We start from the raw sequence: 24,712 nt of genomic DNA, 5'->3' as shown, positions 1-24,712 counted from the left end.
ATGACAGTGCCCCAATTCACAGGGTGCAAGGGGTCACTGAATGGTTTGATGAGTATGAAAATTATGTGAATCATATGCTATGGCCTTCACAGTCACCAGATCTCAACCCAGTTGAGACACCTATGGGAGATTTTGTACTGAGGTGTTAGACAGAGCTCTCCACCACCATCATCAAAACACCAAATGAGGGAATATCTTGTTGAAGAATGGTGTTCATCCCTCCAAAAGAGTTCCAGAGACTTGAAGAATCAACGCCAAGGCTGAGGAACACAATTCTTCCAAAAGATGTTCCCTCATTTGTTGTGTTGATGATGGTGGTGGTGAGCAATGTCTGACACGTCGGTTCAAAATCTCCCATAGGTATTCAATTGGGTTGTGATCCGGTGACTGTGAAGGCCATAGCATAACAGAGCCACTGGATCACCTTACTGTAGGGTCAAGCATTCAGGCCTGTACCAGTTTTTCCTTTCATTTGTCACCCGTCTGTGTGTGTGTGTGTGTATATACATATATATATATATATATATATATATATATATATATGAAAGTAAATGGGAAAGTAATTAGCAGTATGAAGGATGAAGCAGGATGGAATCTTCAACTTGTGTTCTACACCTGTTTAAATCCTGCTTCCATAGCTGCTCTCAAGTAAAAACAAGTATAATGAACTCCTCTCTTAATTTGGGCATTTTTCCCACAGCTTTCAAGACTTCAATGGTAAAACCTCTCCTTAAGAAATCCAATCTAGATTACTCTAAGCTAAACAATTACAGACTCAATTCTATCTACTTGTAGACTTGTAGAGAAATTGTTTTCAATCAACTACTTGTTCATTTAACCAACGATGGCATTTTAGAAAAACTTCAATCCAGTTATCAAGCAAATCACAGCACCACATCAATTACCCTTTTTATGCTGACAACACACAATTGTATATCTCTGTATTCCCAGATGACCCCAATGCACTGCATGTTGTTTTTGCCTTTCTCACTAACATTAATGTATGGATGGGTACAAACCTTTTAAATTCAATGAGGAGAAAACTAAAATTATTTTAATAGGTCCCAAAGCAGCAAGAGAAAAACTGAAATCAGTGCCTGGTGATCCTAGCAAACAGATTTAAAACACAAGTCACAAACTTGGGAGTGATTTTAGACTCTGATTTAAATTTTAATTCTCATTTTAACAAGGTTAAGACATCCTTTTTTCATCTCAGAAATATTGCCAAAGTCAGACCTTTTTTATATCAGAGAGATGCTGAAATGTTTATTCACAATTTTATTACTGGTCATTTAGACTACTGTAATTCCCTTTTTTACTGGATTAGCTAATGTCTATAAGAAAACTACAGCTAGTTCAGAATTCTGTGGCCAGAGCCTTAATTAAAACAAAGAAAATGGATCAAAAAACCCAACTGCTTAAGACACTGCACTGGCTACCTGTATCTTTCAGAACTGACCTTGCTCCTCCCTACATCAGAGATTTTCTTTCATTTTATGTTCCAGCCAGATCACTAAGGACCTCCACCATTTCTCTTTTAAATGTTCCTTATGTGTGCCATAAAAGTACTGCTGAGGCTGCCTACTATTTTATGGAACACACTGCCTCTGGATATTGGAATAGCAAGCTCTAAAGGAAATCAAAGACCTATCTTTTTAATCTGGTTTTCAATTTGAAGTTATGTTATAGCTTTATCTTTAGTTTTTAAGTTTTAATAATTGTTTTTTTATCATTGTATCCCACAGTGTTTATTTTATTGGCTTTTATTCTATTTTATACTGTTTTCAAAACTTTTTTGTTTTGTTGTTGTAATTTTAAGTCTTGCAAAATTGTATTTATTGTTTCTTTTTTGCTTTCATTTATTTTTGTTTGTCTGTGTTGTTTTAACCCTGTCATGTGAAGCACTTTGGGCTGCATGCTTGTATGAAAAGTGCTACATAAATAATGTTGAGTTGAGTTGAATATTCCTTTAACTCAAGATTTGTCCATCAGTGATGTTCACACCATTACACGTATTTCTTTTCTCATTGAGTGTCTCAATGGACGCCTCTGTGATCAGGTGAGGGAATAGGCGGCTCTTCATGCTTGACTGCTGTGACTGGCCAGCACTGCCTCGCCGTTGTTGTGCTCCCTTGTGTCCTTCATCGCTCTCCTCCTCTCCATCAGCGCTGTCCATGTTGCTGTTGACATCTGAATCCAAGTCAGTGCCTTTAAGCATGGGACAGTCTATGGAATATTCAATCTCCTCGACACATGGAGGCTCATCATCTTCAAAACAGCTGCATGAGGGGAGAGGAGAGGAGAGGAGAGGAGAGGAAAATCATTTCTTTTACTATTTATTCCATGTGTTCCATCAGTTAGCAGTGTCTCTTTACCACCCCACCTTAGCAGGTGTTAAGCAGATACAATAATACATTTACTATGTTCACCATCTTAGTTTAGCATGCTAACATTTGTAATATTAGCAATAAACACAAAGTACAGCTGAGGCTGATGGGAATGTCATTCATTCTGCAAATATTTGGTCATAAACCAAATTGGACAAAAAAATTTGACCTGATGGTGGTGCTAGATGAAAAGTCAGGATCACCAAAGTTATTGGCTTCATTGGGAATGTCTGTACAAAATGTTCTATCAATCCATCGAATAGATGTAGATATTTAACTGAGTAAGTGAAAATTTTGACCTGCTGGTGGCACTACATAAAAAGACGAATGAATGAATTCTAAAGTCAGTGGGATTCAATATTCATGAATATTAGAAGTTTCATGGCAAACCATCCAATAGTTATTCAATAGTTAGTTTCAGCTTGGACCAAAGTCATGGACAAACATATTGTCTCTAGAGCCTCACTGTAAGCATGGCTGAAAAACATACCATTATACTGTATATCTTAATCAGAAATATAAAAGGACTGGGGAAAGATCAGTAAGTCACTTTATCCCTCACTATATGTAAATATCACATGTATATTCTGTTCCAACATGTCATGATGTTTACACTGATTGAAATATTCATGACCAAGATGAAATGTTTGTATGGCTGCACCATTCCATCCAGTAGAAATGTTCTGTTACATTATTCTATACACATTTCCCAGGATTCACCCTGACATATTCGGTAGCTTTTGACACTTTGAGATCTCCACTAGAATGTGAATATGAATTTTATGTGACTGAACACAGCTTGGCTGCTCAACCTGCATCTGTAATGATGGACAACACATCTAACAACTTGTTGCATGGTGTTTGCATTTATTTCATGTTGAGGTGACCTTGAGCTCAGCTACAGTCACTGTGATTCACAGCTGATAGAAAGCCCCAGTAACCAATAATCTAATTATACACACACTTCGTGGGAGGCTGTGTGTGTGTGTGTGTGTGTGTGTGTGTGTGTGTGTGTGTGTTAGTCAAAGAGAGAGCATGTAGAGACACACTGGGACTCTGTTGGGACAGAGAGGATGTGACAAGCAGACTGATCTTCTTCTTACTATGGGGGAGAGAGACAGAGGGAGACAGACAGGGAGAAGACAGAGCGGAAGGAAATGAAGGATGTAGAGAGAGAGAGACTGGAGATTGGGGAGGCAGGAAAAGGTAGGGAAGGGAAAAGAGAATGAGCAGGAGTGATAAACAGAAGTGAGAGGTACATCTAGCATACTGATGATTGTGACTCTTGTCTTTGTGTGTGTTTGTGTTGTCTGTGTGCTTTGAATGGCAATGAGGCAGGACAGCTTGTCTACAGTGTGTAGTCAATACAGTGCAAATGCTGATTCTCTGATGGCCCAGTGTGTAATTGCTGTAAAGCACTGACTGCAGCTTTGTTTACACACTGATTTATTGGATGGGATTGATTCTTTTTTCATTCTGAAATTCATCATCGGAGCTGTAATATCAGAACCGGCAGTGTGTAAAAGCTGTGCGTGAGCTGGATATCCAGTTACACGACGAACAGAGCATTGTAAAAAGCCTGTCTGTGTCAATAAAGAAGTCCTTATTTGATCTTGGAGGTTTGAAAATGCAAATCTAGTCTTCAGTCGTGTTTAGGGGGTTAACAGTATGCAATGCTAAGTTAAAGAAAACAAGACTTTATACTACAGTACACTACAGGAAAGGTCACATTCGACCGCATCCTATGTGGGGCAGGAATATCACAGTAAATTTCACCCCCCCCCCCCGACTTGCTATATGTACTAGGGATGTGCAGAGAACCCAGTATTTGTATTTGTATCTGTATTTGTTGAGGCAGCAAAAATATTTGTATTTGTATTCAAATAAAAGTGGAAAGAGGCTTAAAAATCCTGTTTTTGTTTTTCTTACGCTTTTAATTTTAGAAAATTTAAGTGTTACAATAAGTGCTGATGAATACACTACCTTATGAAGGAGGTCCCTATACCGAGTCTTGAACTGGAGTCTCCCAGATTATAGATGACTGTGAAACTTTACTCATCGCCCCATTGCAGACAGACCTCTACCTACTTATACACCCATAATACAGAGACAGCCCAGCATGTAATGTGTTGGGAGGAACTTCAAAGGTGATTCTTGCTTTGCACTTTTCATTTATTGCCTATTTTTTTACAACCTAACTTTGTGGAAAGGAGAAGGGGAACAACAGGTTATGGAGAGTCCCTTGGGAGAACTTTGTGTGTGTCATTAGCTCAGCTTTATCTCTGGTTAACACCCCCAACTCTGGGAGTGATGTCCATATTAGGAAATGTGCGTCATGTAGCAGGTGGATGTGACTCCCCTCGTTGAGACGTTTTTTTTCTTCCCAAAAAAAAATTAATTTTAAAAATATCGGTATGAAACAAATCACATAAAAACCCACTATTTGTGCTTCGCCGAATAACATTTTTGTATTCAGGCACACCCCTAGTATGTACTTGAAGTCGCTTGCTCACACACAAACACACACACAGAGGCTCTTGCTGTGCTGTGACAGCTGGCCGGTGACAGCCAGTCTGCACTGCCCAACTCGCAAAAATATGCATTAATCAACCACCTGAACCTGACCCGACCCACAAACCGCCAACTTTTTTTTACCAACCGTGTTTACTAAACACCAGTAGGCTCAGTGAGCTGTGAGGAACAACACGCATCACACACAGTGACATGTCTATCAATTAAAAAATAAACAATTACTAAATCAAATATCATAAAGTAACTTTGATGTCAACATACAATTCATGTGACTTGTTCTTGTGCAATATGCTCTGTATCAGAAATGAGGCACAAATCAATTTTTAGATCTTTTTCTTTTTTTTTCATATTGCCACCAAATTTCTATTTAGCAGATTCATGGTTCAGACTTCCATGGACAGTGGAATCCAGAGCTTTTATTTTGACAGTTTGACTAAACTTGATGTGACATTTTCCATTAAACCCAGGGCCTCAGTGTTTGGTGAATTGCCCCAACACTGATGATTCAAAGCTATCTGAGCCTATTCTTTTAGTTTTGTGGAGAAGGGGTCATCTAATTCTTCAACTCTGCTCATTTTCCTAGAATGTGGGCATACATGTGACTGCCCTGACCCAACTTGAACATTTTAGAGCTGTTACACAGTCATTCAATAAGGCAAAGTGCGGGTGACCTACACTCAACATTGTACCTGAACACCTCCTGTGTAGTCACCCTATGCTGATCTGCTAAACATGCTGCTAATGCTATGCATTCTGTCTAGACTCAGGGTCAGAGTGTCCATTCTGTAATAAAAGCTCTGTTTTCGCTGTCTACTTTTCTCTCTTTAGAGCACTTTTCTCTGACTTGTGTCACGCCTCGTCTTTGCTCTCTCCTTGACATGTGGGAGATGTCAGTCAGCAGAGCCCTGAAGCTCCACCCTGCCCCTGCACAGAGCGGAGCAGCTCACTGACGGTGGTATTCAAAGTTTATTAATATTAAATGTATCATTTGTCCAAATTGCACCAAGTTTGACACTGAACTCCCTTTGTTCTCCAGCAATGCACTCGCCAAGTGTGGAGTCAATTGGATGAACAGTTCAAGAGATTCGTGAAGGACATACAGATATATAGAGATTCTTTCCTTTAGTGGACAGATACTTCCACCACAGCTCAACAGGGAAATACTGTCCAAGGAAACACAAAAAGGGAATTCGATGCTAAAAAGACTGTAAATGTGGCAGATATCCACTTGATATGACTAACTCAGGATGCTGAAGCCTCATATAAGCTTAAGATCAACTTTTAAATGCATTTTTGCACAAAATGATTTTGGTCCCCAACACTTACATTGAAATCACATTTGAAGGAGATCTTTTAATAGTCAGTATGAACAGGAGGAATAATTACAGCGAGGAAAACCTCTTCCACTGTTCATATGGACACCTGACCTGTGAACCTATCCTTTAAGGATAGCAATGTCAATTAGCATTGGTCAGTCTGTCTGACCAACACTGTTACCTGACAGTTTGGCTGACACTTTTTGTGTTTCATATACTGAAAATATGATTGCAGCTCATTTAGATGGTATTAGTGACAGGTGCTTTGTGGCTGGACTTTGATTTTTACTGTCCGCAGCACACTGTCTTTCCTAAGTAGTGTATATTTTGTTATAAAAACATCTGCCTCTCTCCATTTTTTACCTTCTCTTTCTCACTTCTCTCTCTGTTTCTTGCTACTTAAAACAAGAAAAACTACTTTTGTATGTGTTAAAACAACATCTAATAATATATATATATATATATATATATATATATATATATAAATTCAGAGTCAACTTTCAATAAATAAGTACATTTATATTCACAAGTGAACTTAAGAAATGTTTTAGAAAAAAAGTGAACAAAATTAACAGTCAAAGACAGGACAAAGAATGAAATGAATATGTAAGTGCGCTGCTTTGTCAGTATCTATGACTCATGCACTGGAGAAAGGCACATAATTATTGCAGTGGACATGCTCAGTTTCAAACAACAGCAGAATGGGAATATAGTGGGCAGGTACAGGAACAGTATTTAGAATACAATCATAACTTTTGTCCTACAAAGTGCTGCCCATTTCAAGTCTGGTTCAGCAGTGGAAAGAGAGTCTCAGGGCAGAACTAAATGTATTCCATCGAGTACAGCAGGTTGTAGGCCCTGGCAGGCTGCCATACTAGTTATGAATCATAGTGCTGTGCTAGAGTTCTAACAGTGTTTTTTCAAAGACACCGAGAAACTCCTATGGGTGTAATAAGAGCAAGAAAAATGCAGCAAGAGAGAGGCGGGGTGAGAAAAGAAAAAAAATGAAGTGGACAGAGAGTATGTGGCATACATACAGAGACAGATGCATGAGAGAGACAGAAACCCTGAGAGAGAACAAGAGAGGCAGTTAGTGTCTTCTGTGGCCAAGTGAGAGAACAGGAGGGGAAGGCACTGGAGGCTCGGTCCTTAACTCCACACTCAGTCCCAGCTAAGACTTTTTAAATATCTCCTCCTCTCACAAAGATATCTTTTATATCCTTGGGTCTGCTTCCGCCAAAAGTTTCCCAAAGCTGAACTCTCAAGAGATCCTCTGCTCAAACAGAGAGAGAAAGTTAACAGTCCAGAGGTATCTGAACAGACTGGAGGCTAAGACAGAGTGGTGTTCGAACCCAGCAGACGATAAGCAAACATGGATTTTGTGAAAAAGACAATTTGGTAGATTCTGTAACCACTACTTGCTATGAATTGGGCTAAGTGTCAAATAAATAGCTACACCAATATCTTACGTACAGGCCCTTTAAGGAGGATGATAAGCAAAACACAAGTTCAACTAGTGAAAATAGAGAGAATGAGTTTATTCCACACAGGGAAAAAATTTAAACCAAGATTTCTTTCACATTTGGCCAATAATAAAATAAAATAAAAAAATATATATATACCCCTTTAAAATAAAACAATAGACCAAATTAAATGTATTCATTTTTTCCAGAGCTCTTCAACTATTAAACCAAATAAATAAATCAATAAATAAATGAAATGAAATTGACCACCCTTCAGTCCTTTTGTTAATATCATATTCAGTTCAATACAATTTTTTAGTCCTTCTTTATGTCCTCCTCAGATGCAACTAGTTTAGTTTCCTTTATAGTTTTGTTCAGTTCAGTTAATTTAAGTTCAGGGGCCCCCTTTTTCCTTTTTTTTCTTTTCTGTATTTTTCTTAAGCTTATCTGTAATCACACACACTGGACTCCGTTCATTTGTTTTTCTGCCTCTCTCACTCCCCCTCCCCCACCTTCTTTCTCGTGCGCATCGCTACTGACAACAGCTCATACTGCAGGCGCTTACCGCCACTGTTTGGACTGTTAATCAAACTACAACAATAACTCTAGCATTGAATTTGACTGAATATCGGTTAAATGTAAATAAATGAGGGTTACATATGAATCAGTGTGTATACAAAAAATTAATGAAGGTTTAACTAACTTTCTTATGCCACTATAAACACTATAAACAGCAGAGTTTAGAGTCTGTTAAATTCATGGGGGTTACACTTGCATTGAAATATTTCCAATTAATAGGCAGCTTCACTGTTTTCCAAGTCGGTTCCTATGGTCCTAATGTGAGAAGTTCTTATATGTGAATGACTATTCAGTGCCTATATATACTTTCCTCTGTCTTCTTTGTATTGAAATATCCCTCTTCATCCAGCTGACTGGACTGGAAATGCAACACTGAGGCTGTCTACAGCAAGGGACAGAGCTGATTGTGGTCAAAACTGGATGCAGCTGCATTACAGGTAACACAGTTGCTGTTGTTCTGTATTCAGAGTTAAAGTCTATTCTATTCTGTCAGAAAACGAAGTCAGGTTTTACCAAAACACTGCAAAGTTTGTTGCAGCATGGAATTTTCTGTTCTGTCTCCGTTCCCTCTGCACAGGGCACTGGTTGATGGTGCAGCTGCCTGTCCGGCTGCAGGCACGTCTCTCTCAGCTGCCGCTGTAATGTAGCTCTGGTCCAGTGGTTGCTTCCTCCTCCACAATGTGTTGTGTCTGATTCCACAGCGCGACATTCGGCCTTGTATCATATCATATCAAGTATTTAGTAGTATGATATTTTAGTGTCTGCTTTTCCCTATCGCTAGCATAACATGGTAGGCTGAGTGTTTTGGGATACCTGCTTTTGACTGTCCTTGAAGGCACCACTACTGATATAGCCTGTAGTTCCTCGTTGCCCCCAACTACATCACTGTACATTTCAAAGAACAACAAATTTTGTAACTGCACCCCAGAGACACAGAGAACATTAAAAACAACTATTGCTGTTTTTCACACTATATTTCTCCCTAATTTGGATAGACAGAGATAAGCTGAAAATTGGCAAAGTGGTCCTTTAAGTAAAAGTACATAGTAGGTATTATGAGCTTGATGTAGTTAAAGTACTGCAGTAAAAGTAGTGGTTTGGTCCCTCTGACTGATATATTATTATATATAACATCATTAGATTATTAATAGTGAAGCATCAGTGTTAGAGCAGCATGTTACTGTTGTAGCTCCTGGAGGTGGAGTTACTTTCAACTACTTTATATACAGTTAGCTAGTTTAGTCCAGTGGTTCCCAACCAAGGGGTCAGGCCCCTCCAAAGGGTCAGCAGATAAATCTGAGGGGTCATGAGACAATGAGAGTTCTGATACACAAATCTGTTCTCAGCTTTTCTACTTTTTCTCTAATCTTTGATTTTTGGTGAAATATCATTTGAACATTTATTGAGATGAAATCATGTGATGTAACATTATAATCACATTATAATGGCTTATAACAGTGATTATAATGCATTATAATATGATCAAAATGTATTATAACTATAAGAATTATAATGTACTAAGGGCTAAATCCACAAAAGGATTGTACAGCTTTTGTGGCCTCTAAATCTGTGTAAATGAGACAAAAATATAACGTGTAATTCACAGAGCAAACTGAACTGCCGAGCAAATAGCGTCATGGTGTGCCTGTGTCATTTGCATGTATATAAGTTAGGTAATATTCATACATTTGGTGCAAAATTGGCCCCTTTTTATGCCAATAAACCTGGTTGCAAAAACAGTCTAATTCACATAGACCAAGCTAATTGCCACACGCAGTTAGGGTGGAGTTACGTCTAGTTAACTGTGCGCACATTCACTTCTCACTCACTCTCTCTGTTTCTCTTGCTTTCCCTTCAAATCTTCAAGTTTGTGAGGCTTGAATGATATCAAATTAATATTGAATGATATCAAGGGTGAAATCTTCAGTCAGACATTGGGGGGGATCAAGTGGGTATGAGGTAGTCGTCTTATCTCAGACTTTCAGTTACTTAAAAATAAAAACGTCTTGACAGCTCTGATGGAGCTAAGGATTCATCCATAAGGGATTAGATTAGAAACAATTCCATCATATAAACATGGAATCTGTGTGTAACAGCTGACCTGTATAGATGTGTAGCAGAACACAGAACATTAATTATCATCAGATCCTGACTGATCTGATGTTGATGAAGTTACCACTGCTGTGCTGCTGTGTGTGTGTGTGTGTAAATGCGCACAGCCTCTCTCTCAGTTTGGATACACACTTATCATTTCAGCTGCTGTGTGATGCTGCAGCCAGCTGTGACACACAGCCAGCTGTGGGAACAAAACAGAACATCAGTGCTGATGTTTCTGCGAAATCCTGGATACATTCAGTGACACCTGAACAACATTATTGATTCAGACATTACTCTCATTTCGGACCTGAGTCACTTAATAGCTGTATTTTGACATTTAACTTCAGCAGATCATGTTATAGATGCAAAATACTAGAGAAGTAAAATAAGCAAAATACATGAAAGTTGGTTTGTGATTGTGGAGAGCTCTGTGTGTGTGCAACTCTGCTAATTAAAGACACACAACTGCTCCGCTCACTCAAACAGATGCAAAACAAGGGCAAATTGCACTCAGCTGCAAAACTTTATGGGTGTGTTTGAGCCATCATATCATTACCACAAAATCTTTTTGTGAATAGGACCTTAAAACAGGGAAGATTGCAGGTGCAAATGCTGCGCAATTCACAGTGCTATTAGGGACTGTTCATAATTTATCAGAGGGAGGGGGGTGCCTGGGGTGTGACTTTTATTTTATTTTTTTTATCTTGACCCCCCCTGGAGGTACAAATATTTTTTCTTGAGCCTCCCTAGGTGACTGGGGAAAATGCATGACCCTCCCTCCACCATAAATAACCATATTTTATTATATTCACATCAAAGATAGGTAGTATCTGAGAACATAAAAAGCAAAGGCTGCCCTTTTCAAACTACATTTAAAAGCAAATCGTGACTCTTAAACCTTGGCCCTCTGACGTCCCCTCCCTTATTGGGAAAAAACGCAAACTACCAGCACAACTTACTGCGTCCTCTCCTATAATACTGCAAAAGTTACTTACAACAATTCCAGCTCTGAAAAAAAAATAAGACACTAACTTAGTCCAGCCAATGTAACGAGCAAACAGCATGGAGGGAGTGAGCGCTATCACCAAAGCATCTAATTTCTTAAGAAAAATGCATATCCTCCTTACAAATAATCACATCATCACACAAACTGTGCACTTCAGCGGAATGAAGGTGCATGACAGCCACTCGTCCTACCACACAAAATCAACATTACTTTGACCCCTGCTGATTTGACTTTTTTGATCCTGTCTGAATGCAGCACCCCCTCATGTTTTTGCCCCCTTGATTTCACCTACCTGAGAGTTGAGGGTTCCCTTAAGTCTAACATACTACAATGCCGAATTTGGTTCCCATTCAATGAGTAAAAGTGCCCTACAGAAAGTACTGTATGGGAGAAAACATGGTGAAGTGCCATTCCAGTGAAGAACATGAGATACTTTGCCCCATAATATGCTCTTATGATGGAGTAAACTGGCCGTTATGGTAGAAATTAATGTATGCTTTATGTATGCTTTATGACCGTTAGGAAAAAGCACCCTTTTAAATAGTTTATAGTTGCTGACATTTATAGCTGACATTATTCCGTTCAGTTGATTTTGGTACAGTACTACTCACTAGTTTGCTCATTCACACCCCCTTTAGATTGTTTGGGTCAGTGCAGTCTAAGCTGTAACCTTGATACTACTACGGTTTGTGAGGTAGGTCACATAGCAATTTTTTAAATTAAGTCAGGTGTATGGATTAAATATTTTTAAGGATGCATAACTAATTTATGTAGAATGTATTTAAGTTGGTTTTATGTTTAGGCCTGTACAAAGCTGCATAACATGCTAAACAATAGGCTATATGGATAGTAGCTAGCTAGCTAGATACATACTCAGCCATCTCTATACTTAATATTCAACAAGTCCTCCAAATTAAATGACCACATAGGTTGTTTATACCATGCACTCCAGAACGACCCATTGGAGTGTTTTCAGAATGACCCATTGGAGCGTAATATGCCACTTTCCAAAACCGTTACAAATCACTATTAAAAATAATGATGTTTTATGGTGTGACAACATTGGTTAAGGTCTGGTTAGCTTTAGGCACAAAAACCACTGGGTTATGGTTAAGGAAAGATCATGGTTTGGGTTAAAATGATCACTTGAAGCGTGGTTAGTACTTCTTTAAAGTTAGTCAACCTTCATCATGGTAGACGGACAACACAGTGAAAGACAGACAGGGCAGTGCTCCTCCTCACAGTGTGAATGTGTCTGAATTTAACAGTCAAATGTTCATTGGTGGAAACCAACTTATTGAGACAGGCTACTTTGTTTTAGTTTCAGTCAGACTTTGGATGCCATTATTTAGATATGAGGATATTTTGCTCGGTGTAATGATCACTCCTTTCATCCAGCCGCTCAGAGCCGCACGTTTTCTGTCTGCAGCAGAGTTTACATTAGCCGGCATATGCTTGCTTTTTGCTGATATCATGTGTTCGGCAGATGAAAATATCAACGGCCAAAATGTCCGGTGGGAAATATGCCAATTGCCAAATAAATAAATAAACAAACTCATTAATAGCATATTGAATAGTCTAATATTGTGTGACCCATAAGATATGTCTTCTGCCCCTGTCCACCACTGCACAGAGAGGTAGAGTTAGAGAGAGTATTACACAGGGAGAGGTAGGCAGTCACACATCAATGTCACAGGCAATAAATGCTTCAAGCGTAGCATGTAATTATCCGAAAATGACAGAAATCAGTGATGGATCTTATTTCATTCACATTTAAATGGTGGATGACATTTTATGAATAATACTGCTTAGCTGTTCTGACAAGCATTCAGCACATCTAGAAAAATTTACATGTTGAAAGAGGACAAAGGACAAAGGAAGACAAACAAGGAAAAGTGGTAATCTGTCAGATTACCACTTTTAGATTACTACTGTCAGATTACCACTTTTCAAAAGCCAAAAGAATGTGAGAAAAAAGAAAGGGAGAAGAAGAAATGGATGAAAGAAAGACAAATGACATTAGAGGACAGTGAAAGGATAAAAAGAGAATAGTGGGAAAACAAAGAAAAGTACTGAGAGAATTAGATGAATTTAAACAACACATATATATCAGACGTGTATTGTATTCAGGTGAGGAGATCTTCCCACTCTTGCTGTCAGAGCTCACTGGGGAGATTGAACAGGCATCTGAAAATCAATAGAAGCCATTCAGCTCTACTTTAGATCCACACATCAATCAGTGCGGTAATGGATCCACAGTACAGAATATCTGAACCAAGATGTGTGTGGACCAAATGCCAGTGTTCATGTCTCATGCTATACACACATACACACACACAAATTATTCTTCTTGTTCTTATTGTTCCTTTGTTGGTGAGATGTTCTCTACTTCAAGGGCCAAGAAAGAGCTTTCACATGATGGGAAAAATAGGTTGCATCTTAAATTGTTATAAAATGATATGCACTGACATCACTTTTCCATACCCAAGACCAAGCGGCATTGGAAATTTTGTACAGTCAGTAGAACCAGGGCCTGACAACCTGTGAAGAAAAATGCGCTGTATCCTGTTGAGCTTATGCACTTTACCGAATACACATGGCAGCTTCATTCTATTTTACCCAGAACCCCAGAAACCAACCAGTACTCCTACCCTAGAGTTAGACATGTGTGCTGTATGTCAGTTAGTTTGTATTCAATCAATAAATACAAATTCATTTATGAATATACTCCATGTATGCACAATGTCTACTAAAATAATAAAGTTGTGAAGAATCACACAGAACCCCTCTGCAACACAGGGCTTCAAGATCAGGTAAAGTCCCTATCATTTCTGTTTATTTTGTGCTGTAGTGGTGCATATTACTGTATTCTTTGATTTTGATATTGATTACATTACCTCAAAATAACTATTGCACAGTGAACACGGGGCCTTTAGAGCCCCTGAGGGTAAGAGATCCCTAGAGTAGTTGCCCACAGTAGTTGCTCCAGTCTTGAAAAAGTAAAGATTATTAGAATCAAAAGTGATCAGTATGATGAGCTGTCAGTGATCTGTGGATAGTGAAGTTTGGTACATTTAAACCATACATGTTACTATTCTTCTTCTTTTTCACAATGAATTGCATTTTTGAGTGGCTAAACATCTTGAAAACTCTTGAAATTTTGCACATGCATCAGAAGTATCTGTTGTAGTGATTGGGCTTGGGCATGCAGGCTCCGTAGTGCCCCCAAACACAGGGCCATTTTGGAAAAAGTTTCTCTGATGTTCATGAATTTTGATGGGATCATTGCTCTCATCATTATTCAATTAAATTCAATTTTATTTATATAGCGCCAAATCACAACAGAAGTCATCTCAGAGCACTTTTCACATAGAGCAGGTCTAGATTGTACTCTTTAATATACAGAGACCCAACAGTTCCTCCATGAACAAGTGCTTGGGGAAAAACTCCCTTTTAACGAGAAGAAACTTTAAGCAGAACCCGGCTCTAGGTAGGCGGCCATCTGCCCTGACCGGTTGGGTTGAGAGAGAGAGAAGAGGTTAAATGAATAAATTGTTAAATTGCCAACATGTCTTGTTTCTTCAAAGTTCAATCATCCAATCCACCAAACACCAAACAAGAGTCAATGGCAGAATAAGCTGTTTGTCATTGGCAGAGAAGATTTGGCATATTTTTCATGGGCGCAACCCACATACTCATCCCACAAATGCATGTTCCTTACAAATGTGGCACCATTTAAAAGGGAAATAAACAGGCTTTCCAACGGTATAAGGTTTATTGCCAAGAAGCATTATTACAACAAAGAAATAATCTACCAAACACAAATTTCCTTACTTTTTGTGCTATGTTTATATCTCACACGTTGTTATCCTTTCACAGCCCTATACCTGTAACATACTTGGACTGATGATGGTGAGCACTTCAGACACATCACAGTACATGTGTCCATGAGGGCATTTGTATTCAACTTTAATTACATGTGATAATGCTTAGTTAGTGATTACATCAAAATGTTTACCTGTGTTCCCTCTGATTTAGTTTATTCAGTCAACTGCACAACAGCTCTTTACCATCTTCGCAATGTTTTTCATCTTTTTTTACAATGTCAGTATAGTATATAATGGGCAGATGCTGACTGTTGCAAGTTTAACACTTACAGGGGAGTCTATAGTGTATAGTGTCATCTATAGTGTCCAGTAGCACCCTTAAATCCAAAAATTGCATTTTGCTGTGGGGGTGGGGCTTTAATTGCAGTAGTCTTAAGGTACATTACAATTTAATTCATGTAACATTCAGAAGTGGTACAAATACATGCAAACTTAATGGAAATATGAAATCAAAGGTGCATGGATATGGCACAAACTAGGGTAAAGATTTATACATTTGACTCATCACTCTGAACATCAAATGTCAACCTCATGATGGGACTAGAGGACAAGTCAGGTGATCACTAAAGTCACTGGGATTCATCCTCTGGACACCATGGATATCTATAGCAAATTTCATGGCAATCCATTCCTCTTTTGCTGAGATGTTTCAGTCTGGACCAAAGTTTTGGACTGACACAGACTGACATTGCCATAACTACAGCCATGCTGCCAGCATGGCTAAACATCAAGTTATCTTGAGTTGTATGACTCATCATTTCAAAAGCAAAAAGAGGAAGGAAATGAACCAACTGGAGTTCCTAAAATCAGACACACACACACACACACACACACACACATACTAATACACGTCAGTCAGAGAACAATATTAGCTAGCTGTCTGTGGTGAATAAATAGACTGATCAAATCAGCCATCTGAGTGCTGAGGTCGTGAGGAAGGCACAAGGCTTTGTGTCATATTTAAATGCAGTTTTAGGCTCACAGGCTTCTGGAGCCACTTGTACAGCTGAGTTTTAAACCACTGATGGTGAGCTGGAAGAAATAGTTGGGAATCTCACACTGGTATCACTGATGTATGATGTTCAAGCATTCCAGAAATTTCCTATAAAAATGTTGTGACTGTGGTGTACCAACTTTAGCCTGTCGCATTTATCCCAACATGCTCCATGATACTGGCTGATTCAAATCATTTAGTGAAGAGGACAGAGATCGATCTGTGAGCTGCAGTGCATTCTGGTCTTGAGGCTGCTTTCAGTGGGAAAAGCAGGAAAACTTCCCCTCTGTGCCCCCTAAGCAACCCTGGCAAGGTCTCCTTGAACTGAATCCTAAACAGAAGTCACTGATCTCCAAGATCTCCAAGTCACTCAATGAATATTCTATAAGTAAACAAGGGAGGCATGGGAGCATGAGCAGGGCGCTGACTTCACTAATGAGGGCTAGAGGTTCTATATAGGGTTCACTTTTCTAAAGCTTTTCCGCTTATGAGGTTGGGTGGAGAGGAGGTAGGGGACTGTGGGGGAATTAGAAAACAAATAAAAGAGGGGAATATTGGAATTATATTTCCCCTATGTAATATGTTGAACTGTTTGTTAATCACAATAGAATGTCAAGACACCGGGTTATGTGATTGGACCTTGTCTGTTGAACCTATACTCATTAAAGAGATAAATATACAAGAAATACGAGAAAGCACAGGCACACACAGAGACACATAAATGTCCTTGTCAGGATGGTTTCTTACTTGTGTGACTTGTGGTCCATGTTGATGTGGTTGATGAGTTTCCTGCTGTACAGGGCCTTCATGTCTTTGGTTAAAGACAGCAGACTGTGGCAGAACTTCATCCCCATCTCCTGCAGCTCCCTGGTACCTGTCTGCAGGCCCTACACACACACACACACACTCGTTTAAACACAATTTTACAATTTACTAGAACCAGAGCTGTGTGCTGTTAATTTGTGTATTTTCTGTTCTTTGCTACAGCTACAGATTTTGATAGATTATCACATACAAAACATATCGTCTGCTGTCTGCATTTATTCTCCAGTATGCCTTTAATATTTTTTTGTTTATTGGGTCCCTCTTTGTTCTTGTGTTTTATTTGTGAATCTATGCTTCACCAGTTTACTCCTTCATTGCATATTCTGCATTATTGCCCTTTCCCTCCAGTGACCACCCCCCTTTTCTTTATCTTCTGCTTTTATATTTCATTGACTTTTTCTCCATCCAGTGCCTCCTTCCTCTTTCTCCACTTCTATCCTTCTCACCTCCCACTCTCCAGAAAGTGGTATACTGCTCAGTGGTCTGCAAGGAAAATGACATAAGGAACACTACTGTATGTGAGTGTGTGTGTGTGCGCACACGCATGCATACGTGTGTGTGTGTGTGTGTGTCTGCATGTGCATTTGTGTGTGCCAGTGCTGGTGTTTTTAATTACCTGTCACATAAATTCTTATTCTCAGGGTATCAAATACTGACTATTGAAGCTTTGCGATTGACTGACTGGAGGCACCACTCAGAAGTATTTTACTCACTGTCACCGTGTTAAGGTTTTCTTTTAATGATATCTTTCACATTTCTTAACACAAAAACACTAAAGTGTCCTGGATAATTCAACAATAGGTTAATGTTAAGGCCATCAGTTTTAATTGCTTCTCCTTCGATTCTGAGAAATTCTTATTGATAGCAGAAGGGTAGGAAAGTGCACTGAATTATAGGCTGACTTGGTGCATTCGACTCCTGTTTTGGCTAAAATATCTGACATACTGTAATTTTTAAAAAATATTAGTGTTTTTTTTTTTTTCTACAATTGGAAGTTGTAAATACTGAATTAAGAGTAAACTGGGGAGTTTAAGGGGATGGTAAACAGATTTCAAATTTTCAATTGTTCAATGGGTGAAAATTAATTTTAATCATATTTTACCCATATTTGACAATGCCCCCAGTTGTTGACTATACTCCCATGATAGCTGAGGTCTATAACACTTGGTCCCATTGGCTTGCTCTTTGAGTTAACATGAGTTAAGTTTATGATATTGCACTGCCACACTTCAATGATGATGGCAAGAATAGCATGCATGGCGGCATCTTTATTGAAGTGAATGAGTGATGAATCACTCTTCGTGCATGAATCACACATCAATAATAGCTTAATTTTACACATGATCCATGATGGTGAAAATACAAATACATGGCAAAAATAGCATACCGTCGATATTTTAGAGAATCCCCAGAATTTCATAAATCATGTTTTCAGGAAAGCTCACGTCTTTAATAAGAGGAGCCAAGCTCCCCCTGGCTCCCCTGTAATTCACACCTTGAATGAACTGACTGTACAAAGGAAATATGGACTGTGCTATGAAAAAAGAAATGAAGTATATGAAATATATGAAGGCGCCAAGAGAAAAGATTAGATGTGCATAAATAATTAAATTATCTAACAGTGGAGGTTGAATGCAATGCACAATCTAAAGTCCAATTCGATAAAAAAAAATATATGACAGTGACAAGTGCAGGGATTAAATGAGGGATGTGAAATGTAAAGTCCAGTCTTCATCCCAATTATATATGGCTATGGTACAAGATTTGATTTGATGCACACACACACTCAGAACATTGGAGTGCTTTATTGGATGACATGGCTCAATATTAATTGAGCAAGACTCTATGGGCAAAATCCACAAAGAATGGATTGTGCCCGCTAATAGCACTGTATATTGTGCAGTATTTGCACCCGCAATCTGCCCTTTTCTAAGGTCCTATTCACAAAAGATTTTGATAATGATATGCCGCCGCAAACACTCCCATAAAGTTTAGCAGCCAAGTGCAATTTGCCCTTGTTTAGATCTGATTGAGTGAGCGGAGCTGTTTCCAGTGTTTCAGGCTTTTCTCCACATTCTAGCACACGGATTGTTCCTTAATGAGAACTGCAGAGAGCACAAAAGCCTCAAATGGTGTGTCTTTAATTAACAGACGTATGCACACACAGAGTTCATGCAACATCAAAAACCAACTGTCATGAATTTTACTTCTTTTACTTCTCTAGTAATTTGCATCAGTAATATAATCTACTATAATGTCAAAATACAGCTATTAATGTGACTCAGGTCCGGAATGTGTTAGATTAATGTCTAAATCTTACAATAATGTTCAGGTGTCACTGAATGTATCCAGGATTTCACAGAAACATCATTGTTCTGTTTGTTGCCCACAGCTGGCTGTAGCATCACAGCAGCTGAAACAATAAGTGCATCTCCAAACTGAGAAAGAGGCTGTGCACATTTACACACGTGGCACAGGATCTAACCGTAATTAATGTTCTGTGTTCTGCTACACATCTACACAGGTCAGCTGTTACACACAGATTCCAGGTTTATGCAGTAGAATAGTTTGTAATAAACTTATAGGTGAATCCTGAGCTCCATCAGAGCTGTCAGGACATTTTTATTTAAAGTAGCTAGAAGTCCAAGATAAGCCTAAAACCCCATATCCACTTGACAACCCCCCACCCCCACACAATGTCTGACAGAAGATTTCATCACTAATATAAATTCAATATCATTCAAGCCTCACAAGCTTGAAGATTTGAAGAGAGAGAGAGAGAGAGAGAGAGGCAGACAGAGAGAGCGAGTGAGGATTGAGTGTGCATGCAGTTAACATGAACTCTCTGAAGATGCTAATAACTCCACCCTAACTGCATGTGGCAATTATTGCTGGCTACAACAAGGCTTATTTGTATAGAAAAGGGCCAATTTTGCACCAAATATATGAATATTAATAATAAATAATAATTTACATGCAAATGGCACAGGTGCATCACGACGCTATTTGCTTGGCAGTGCAGTTTGCGGTGCGTTTCACCCTTTGCAGGTGCTTTGTGAATTACACGCTATCTTTTTGTCTCATTTGCACAGGTTTAGCAGCAAAAACCATGCAATCTTTTTGTGGATTTGGCCCTATGTTTTAAGAAAGATGATTTCATATTAAATATCCTCAGCCACATATTCTTGGAAAAATAAAATGAAATGAGCAATGTAACATTTTACAATCACAGGCTATAAAATGCCTTTTCTTAACAGAGATAGTGGTGTTTGGATTCAAGTTGCGGCAGACAAGCAGCAATTGGAAATGGAATGAAGCCAACTGACGGCAGACAACCCAAAACAGTGGTCAAACGCGCCAAGTCCACCCACAACACAGTACTCCTCCATAGCCCTCTGCTATCAAAAACTGAAACAAACAAACAAAAATATATATATATATTTTTCAGAATTGAAAGAGAAATAATTAAAACACACAGTGGGGATGCACCAGCAGTCAAGCTATCCAAACTATCAAGCTAACATTACATTAACATGACTGTAAAGTGGGGTAAAGCAACAACACAAGATAAATTGGACGGTTAAAACACTAATGTCAGTTTAAAAAACTTAAGCTCCACTTTTTGCTGAAAAGTTTTTGCTAGCTACTTACTTTGTGGTCCTTTTTCTGACATTGTTATTTTATGCTGCACATATCAGTTAGTGTCATCAACTCTGATTCATTCATCTGTGTCATGAAAGCTGCTCCACTCTGCCTGCTAGCTTCAGCACAAAGGGTTTGTTTGATTAAAACACCCGCATAGGAGGGGTGGGTGGTGGATTGTTGGTCACCCCTTGTTAACAGGAACAGCTGTCTCCGTGTCTCATACCAGGATACAATGTTCAATCGGAAAACAAAACCAGCGCTCCTAGAAGATACAACAGAAGCTCCGGTAGGAAGAAGGTCTGAGCCTTTGACAGCTGTAAAGGGATGTCTGCGTAAACGCCATTTGAGAAGTGGCTAAACAGCGTTGCATTAGTTTCCACTCGACAAAATAGGATTATCCATAGTCATATTCTTGGTCAGGGTGGCATTATTTAGCATTTGAACACCTTTCTGGGCTTTTATCTCTTGTAGTTCTGAACAGTAGATCTTGGTTTATATTTTAACATGAGAGGTTATCTGGTATCAATTTCAATTTCAACAATTTCAGCAATTTGTTTCCATGTCAAGTCTTGATTTTTAAAAATGGTGGTGAGTACTGGGAAGCTGGAGACCTCAATGATCAGCTGTTTCTCCATTTTGTTCTTTGTTGTTCCATTTTCTTTTTTTTCATTTCAAGTTCTTTCACACATTTGAGTGGAGTAGTAAACACCTCTGTGCTCCTGTGTCCATGTGAATCAAAACAAGTTTGCACTCCTCTGGTTGTCGCTTGCATCGCTTCAGATGACATTTGCATAAAGTTGAGCCTTATACAGCTCTCCTTTGTTATGTAGCTCCAGTAGTTGTTGAGTCTGTATGTGTGACTTCCACTGTGCATCTAAAGATCATCTTCTGCCTTAATATAACTGTGGATATTGAGATAAATCAAAGCTACAGTAAAAGGGCTGCATGGCTGTAGATGAATGTGTCCTATAGAGCAAATAAACAGAGAAACCAAACTCAGGAATAGACTACACGTCTTCTGCACAAAGCCCCTCTGAAATTGATTGTTGTCTGTGCACGGTGTGAAGCCAAGATGTTGACTTGTACAAGACATGCTGTTCAGTAACATAAACACTAATGTGACTTTAATAAGCACAAGCTGAGAGAGAACACACTGAAACATTAATGATATGGGAGGATTTGACTCTCTTTTTATCCCTCATTCCCTCTGTTTCCTCAGCTTTGATGAATAACTTAATAAGAAACTGACTCCTGGCTCTGTTCACATACACTGCACAGGAGGATACACACACATATATGTGCTTCTGGCTGATGTCCTCATTTGTCCATTGCAATGAGCTCCTAGATAAACATGACTATATTTGCGTGTTTATTACAAGCAAGTGGAATAAGTCTTTTCACCTAATCTTCATAATTATTCTAATTTCATTTCATTTAATCATAGTGTAGTCGTGTTTGTTTTTGAGGTGTCATTTACAAGAAAGACATGAGACCCAAGACATTAATAGAACTACCAGAAAATGCTAATGGTGCAGTCCATACCGAGCCTCAAAGCTCCCCTACCCCAACATATTTAAATATGTCCAGTCTATCAAATCCATTATGTATAATCAAGGTTAAACTGAAAAACCTATCCACTTATTCTGATGAATACTTTCTCACTATTTTATCATTACATAAGTGCTAACTAAGTTAAGGTCATCCTGCATTTGTAACAAGACAGGTTGACAGGATAAGAGCACAAATCAATTGTCCAACCATGAGTCAGGAGCTGAGAGAAGGAAAAACACATCAAAAAGCCTCTTCCCTGTCCTATGACTTCATGACCTGTTCTTCCTGTATGAGTAAAGAGGAGCTAATCACCCAGTTTAACTCTATTTGTACAGACATCTTGGACTCTGTTGCACCACTCAATATTAGAAAACCTAAAACTAAAACTCAACCATGGCTGAACAACAATACCCATGCTCTCAGGCAATTATGCAGAAAAGCATAAAGAAAATGGAAAAAAGACAGACTTCAAGTTTCATACGAAATGATGAGAAGCTCTCTCATTATCTATCAACAATCTGTTAAAGCCGTGAGGGCAAAATACTTTGCTGACATAATCTCAAGAAATTCCCACTCTCCCAAAGTACTCTTCGACGCAATTAACTCTGTCCTAAACCCTGCTGATACTGGTCATCTGCCAACCGCAATCACCTGCGATGAATTTCTCAACTTAAGTAAAATCGATAACATCCGATCTGCTATTTCACCTCCTGCCTACAACGCCCCCGTCTTCCCTCCATGTTCTGCTGTCCTTAGCAAATTTGAGCCTGTGTCCCTTGCTCATATCATAGACACAGTCACACACACTAAGCCAACTTCTTGTCATCTGGATATCCATTTTAGGGCCCATCTTATTCACCTTATGCATGCTCCATCTTGGCTCCATCTTCAATAAACATAATATCTCCTATCATTGCTACACAGATGATACACAGCTATACCTCCCATTAGAACCTGGTGATATCAATAATAACGCAGTTAGGTCCCTTCTTGACTGTGTCCAGGATGTACAAAATTGGATGGCACAAAACTATCTTCAGTTAAATGCTAGTAAGACAGAAGTGGTTTTATTTGGTCCCTCCAACTCCAGTGGGGGTATCAATCAATCAATCAATCAATTTTTATTTATATCGCGCCAAATCACAACAAAAGTCATCTCAGGGCACTTTTCACGTAGAGGTAGGTATAGCAAATCACTTAGGGCCCCTGGCCCCTAACCTTCATACCCATGCCAGAAATCTTGGTGTCATTTTCGATCCAGCTTTAAAATTTGACAAACAAGTTAACTCTGTTGTCAAAGGTTGTTTTTACCAGCTAAGAAACATTGCTAAACTGAAACCGCCCCTCTCATTTCCTGATTTGAAGACTGTCACAAATGCTTTGATTTCCTCTCGACTGGATTACTGTAATGCCCTTTATTTGGGTATTAGCTACTCATCCCTGTCTCGCTTGCAGCTAGTGCAGAATGCGGCTGCTAGGCTACTAACTGGTACAAGGAAGAGAGATGGCATCACACCTGTACTGGCATCCCTGCATTGGTTACCAGTCAAGTATAGGACTGAGTTTAAGGTCCTTTTATTTGTTTTTCAGGCTCTACACAGCCTGGCGCCCCAGTACATCTCAGAGCTCGTCTGCCCTTTTCCAACACCAGATCTCTGAGATCCTCTTACTAACTGCTCCTTGCTGTCCCTCGATCGAGGCTGAGGGGTAAGGGTGACCGTGCATTTGCTGTAGCTGCCCCAAAACTTTAGAACAGTTTACCTTTTGGAATTAAGTGTTCCCTTTCAGTAGACACGTTTAAGGCCAAACTTAAGACCCACATGTTCTCTCTCTTGTGTGTCCTTAAAGCCTTGTGTTTTACTATTTTTTTTGTTTGTTTTTGTTTTGATGTTACCTTGTTATGTTGTTTTAATTTACTTTTCATATTTTATTGTACAGCACTTTGGTCAACTCTGGTTGTTTTAAATGTGCTTTATAAATGAACTTGATTTGATTTGATTTGATTTATACACAGGAATTGTAGACGAAACTACAAATTCAAGACCCAAGTTTGCCAGTCAAACTTCCCCACACTGACTGACAGTAGAACTTTACTGGACAAATGTATGTTTCAAGCAGGCTCCATGGGTAGTATACAGGAAGAACATGGCATTGTTTTTATGTAAAGAGTCATCTGTTTTATTTATAAAATATAAGCCTATTATGAAACCAGAGAGCTCAGAACAACACTTGGACTCTTGATTGGTCATTACTGTTGATGAATTCACAAAATACAAACAGCGGAACATTTGTGGGATTCAAACAACTGTCTGTGGAGATTATGCCTCACTTAGTGCAGCAGAGGGAAAAAAGACTCAGAGTGTAACAAAATATGGAATGTTGCATGGTGATACATGTGTATTGGAATTTGTGTGGACTGATACATTTGAT

The 24,712-nt window shown here is 38.9% G+C and overlaps 1 protein-coding gene across 1 annotated transcript in view; it reads right to left on the bottom strand.

Moving 5' to 3' along the window:
- Positions 1 to 1,885: 1,885 nt before the first annotated feature.
- Positions 1,886 to 24,712, bottom strand: part of LOC122986390 (cytosolic carboxypeptidase 4) — a 200,941-nt gene continuing 178,114 nt past the window's right edge. Inside the window, exons 26-27 of the mRNA XM_044357626.1 lie at positions 17,009 to 17,148; positions 1,886 to 2,279 (exon numbers count right to left, since the gene is read on the bottom strand). Of these exons, the coding sequence (XP_044213561.1) occupies positions 1,970 to 2,279; positions 17,009 to 17,148 (450 nt within the window). The 3' untranslated portion in view covers positions 1,886 to 1,969. The remainder of the gene's footprint in view (positions 2,280 to 17,008; positions 17,149 to 24,712) is intronic.

Source organism: Thunnus albacares, chromosome 7 (genome assembly GCF_914725855.1).
Source record: "Thunnus albacares chromosome 7, fThuAlb1.1, whole genome shotgun sequence".
In the NCBI taxonomy this organism is placed as follows: Eukaryota; Metazoa; Chordata; class Actinopteri; order Scombriformes; family Scombridae; genus Thunnus; species Thunnus albacares.
This window is presented reverse-complemented; position numbering and strand designations above follow the sequence as displayed.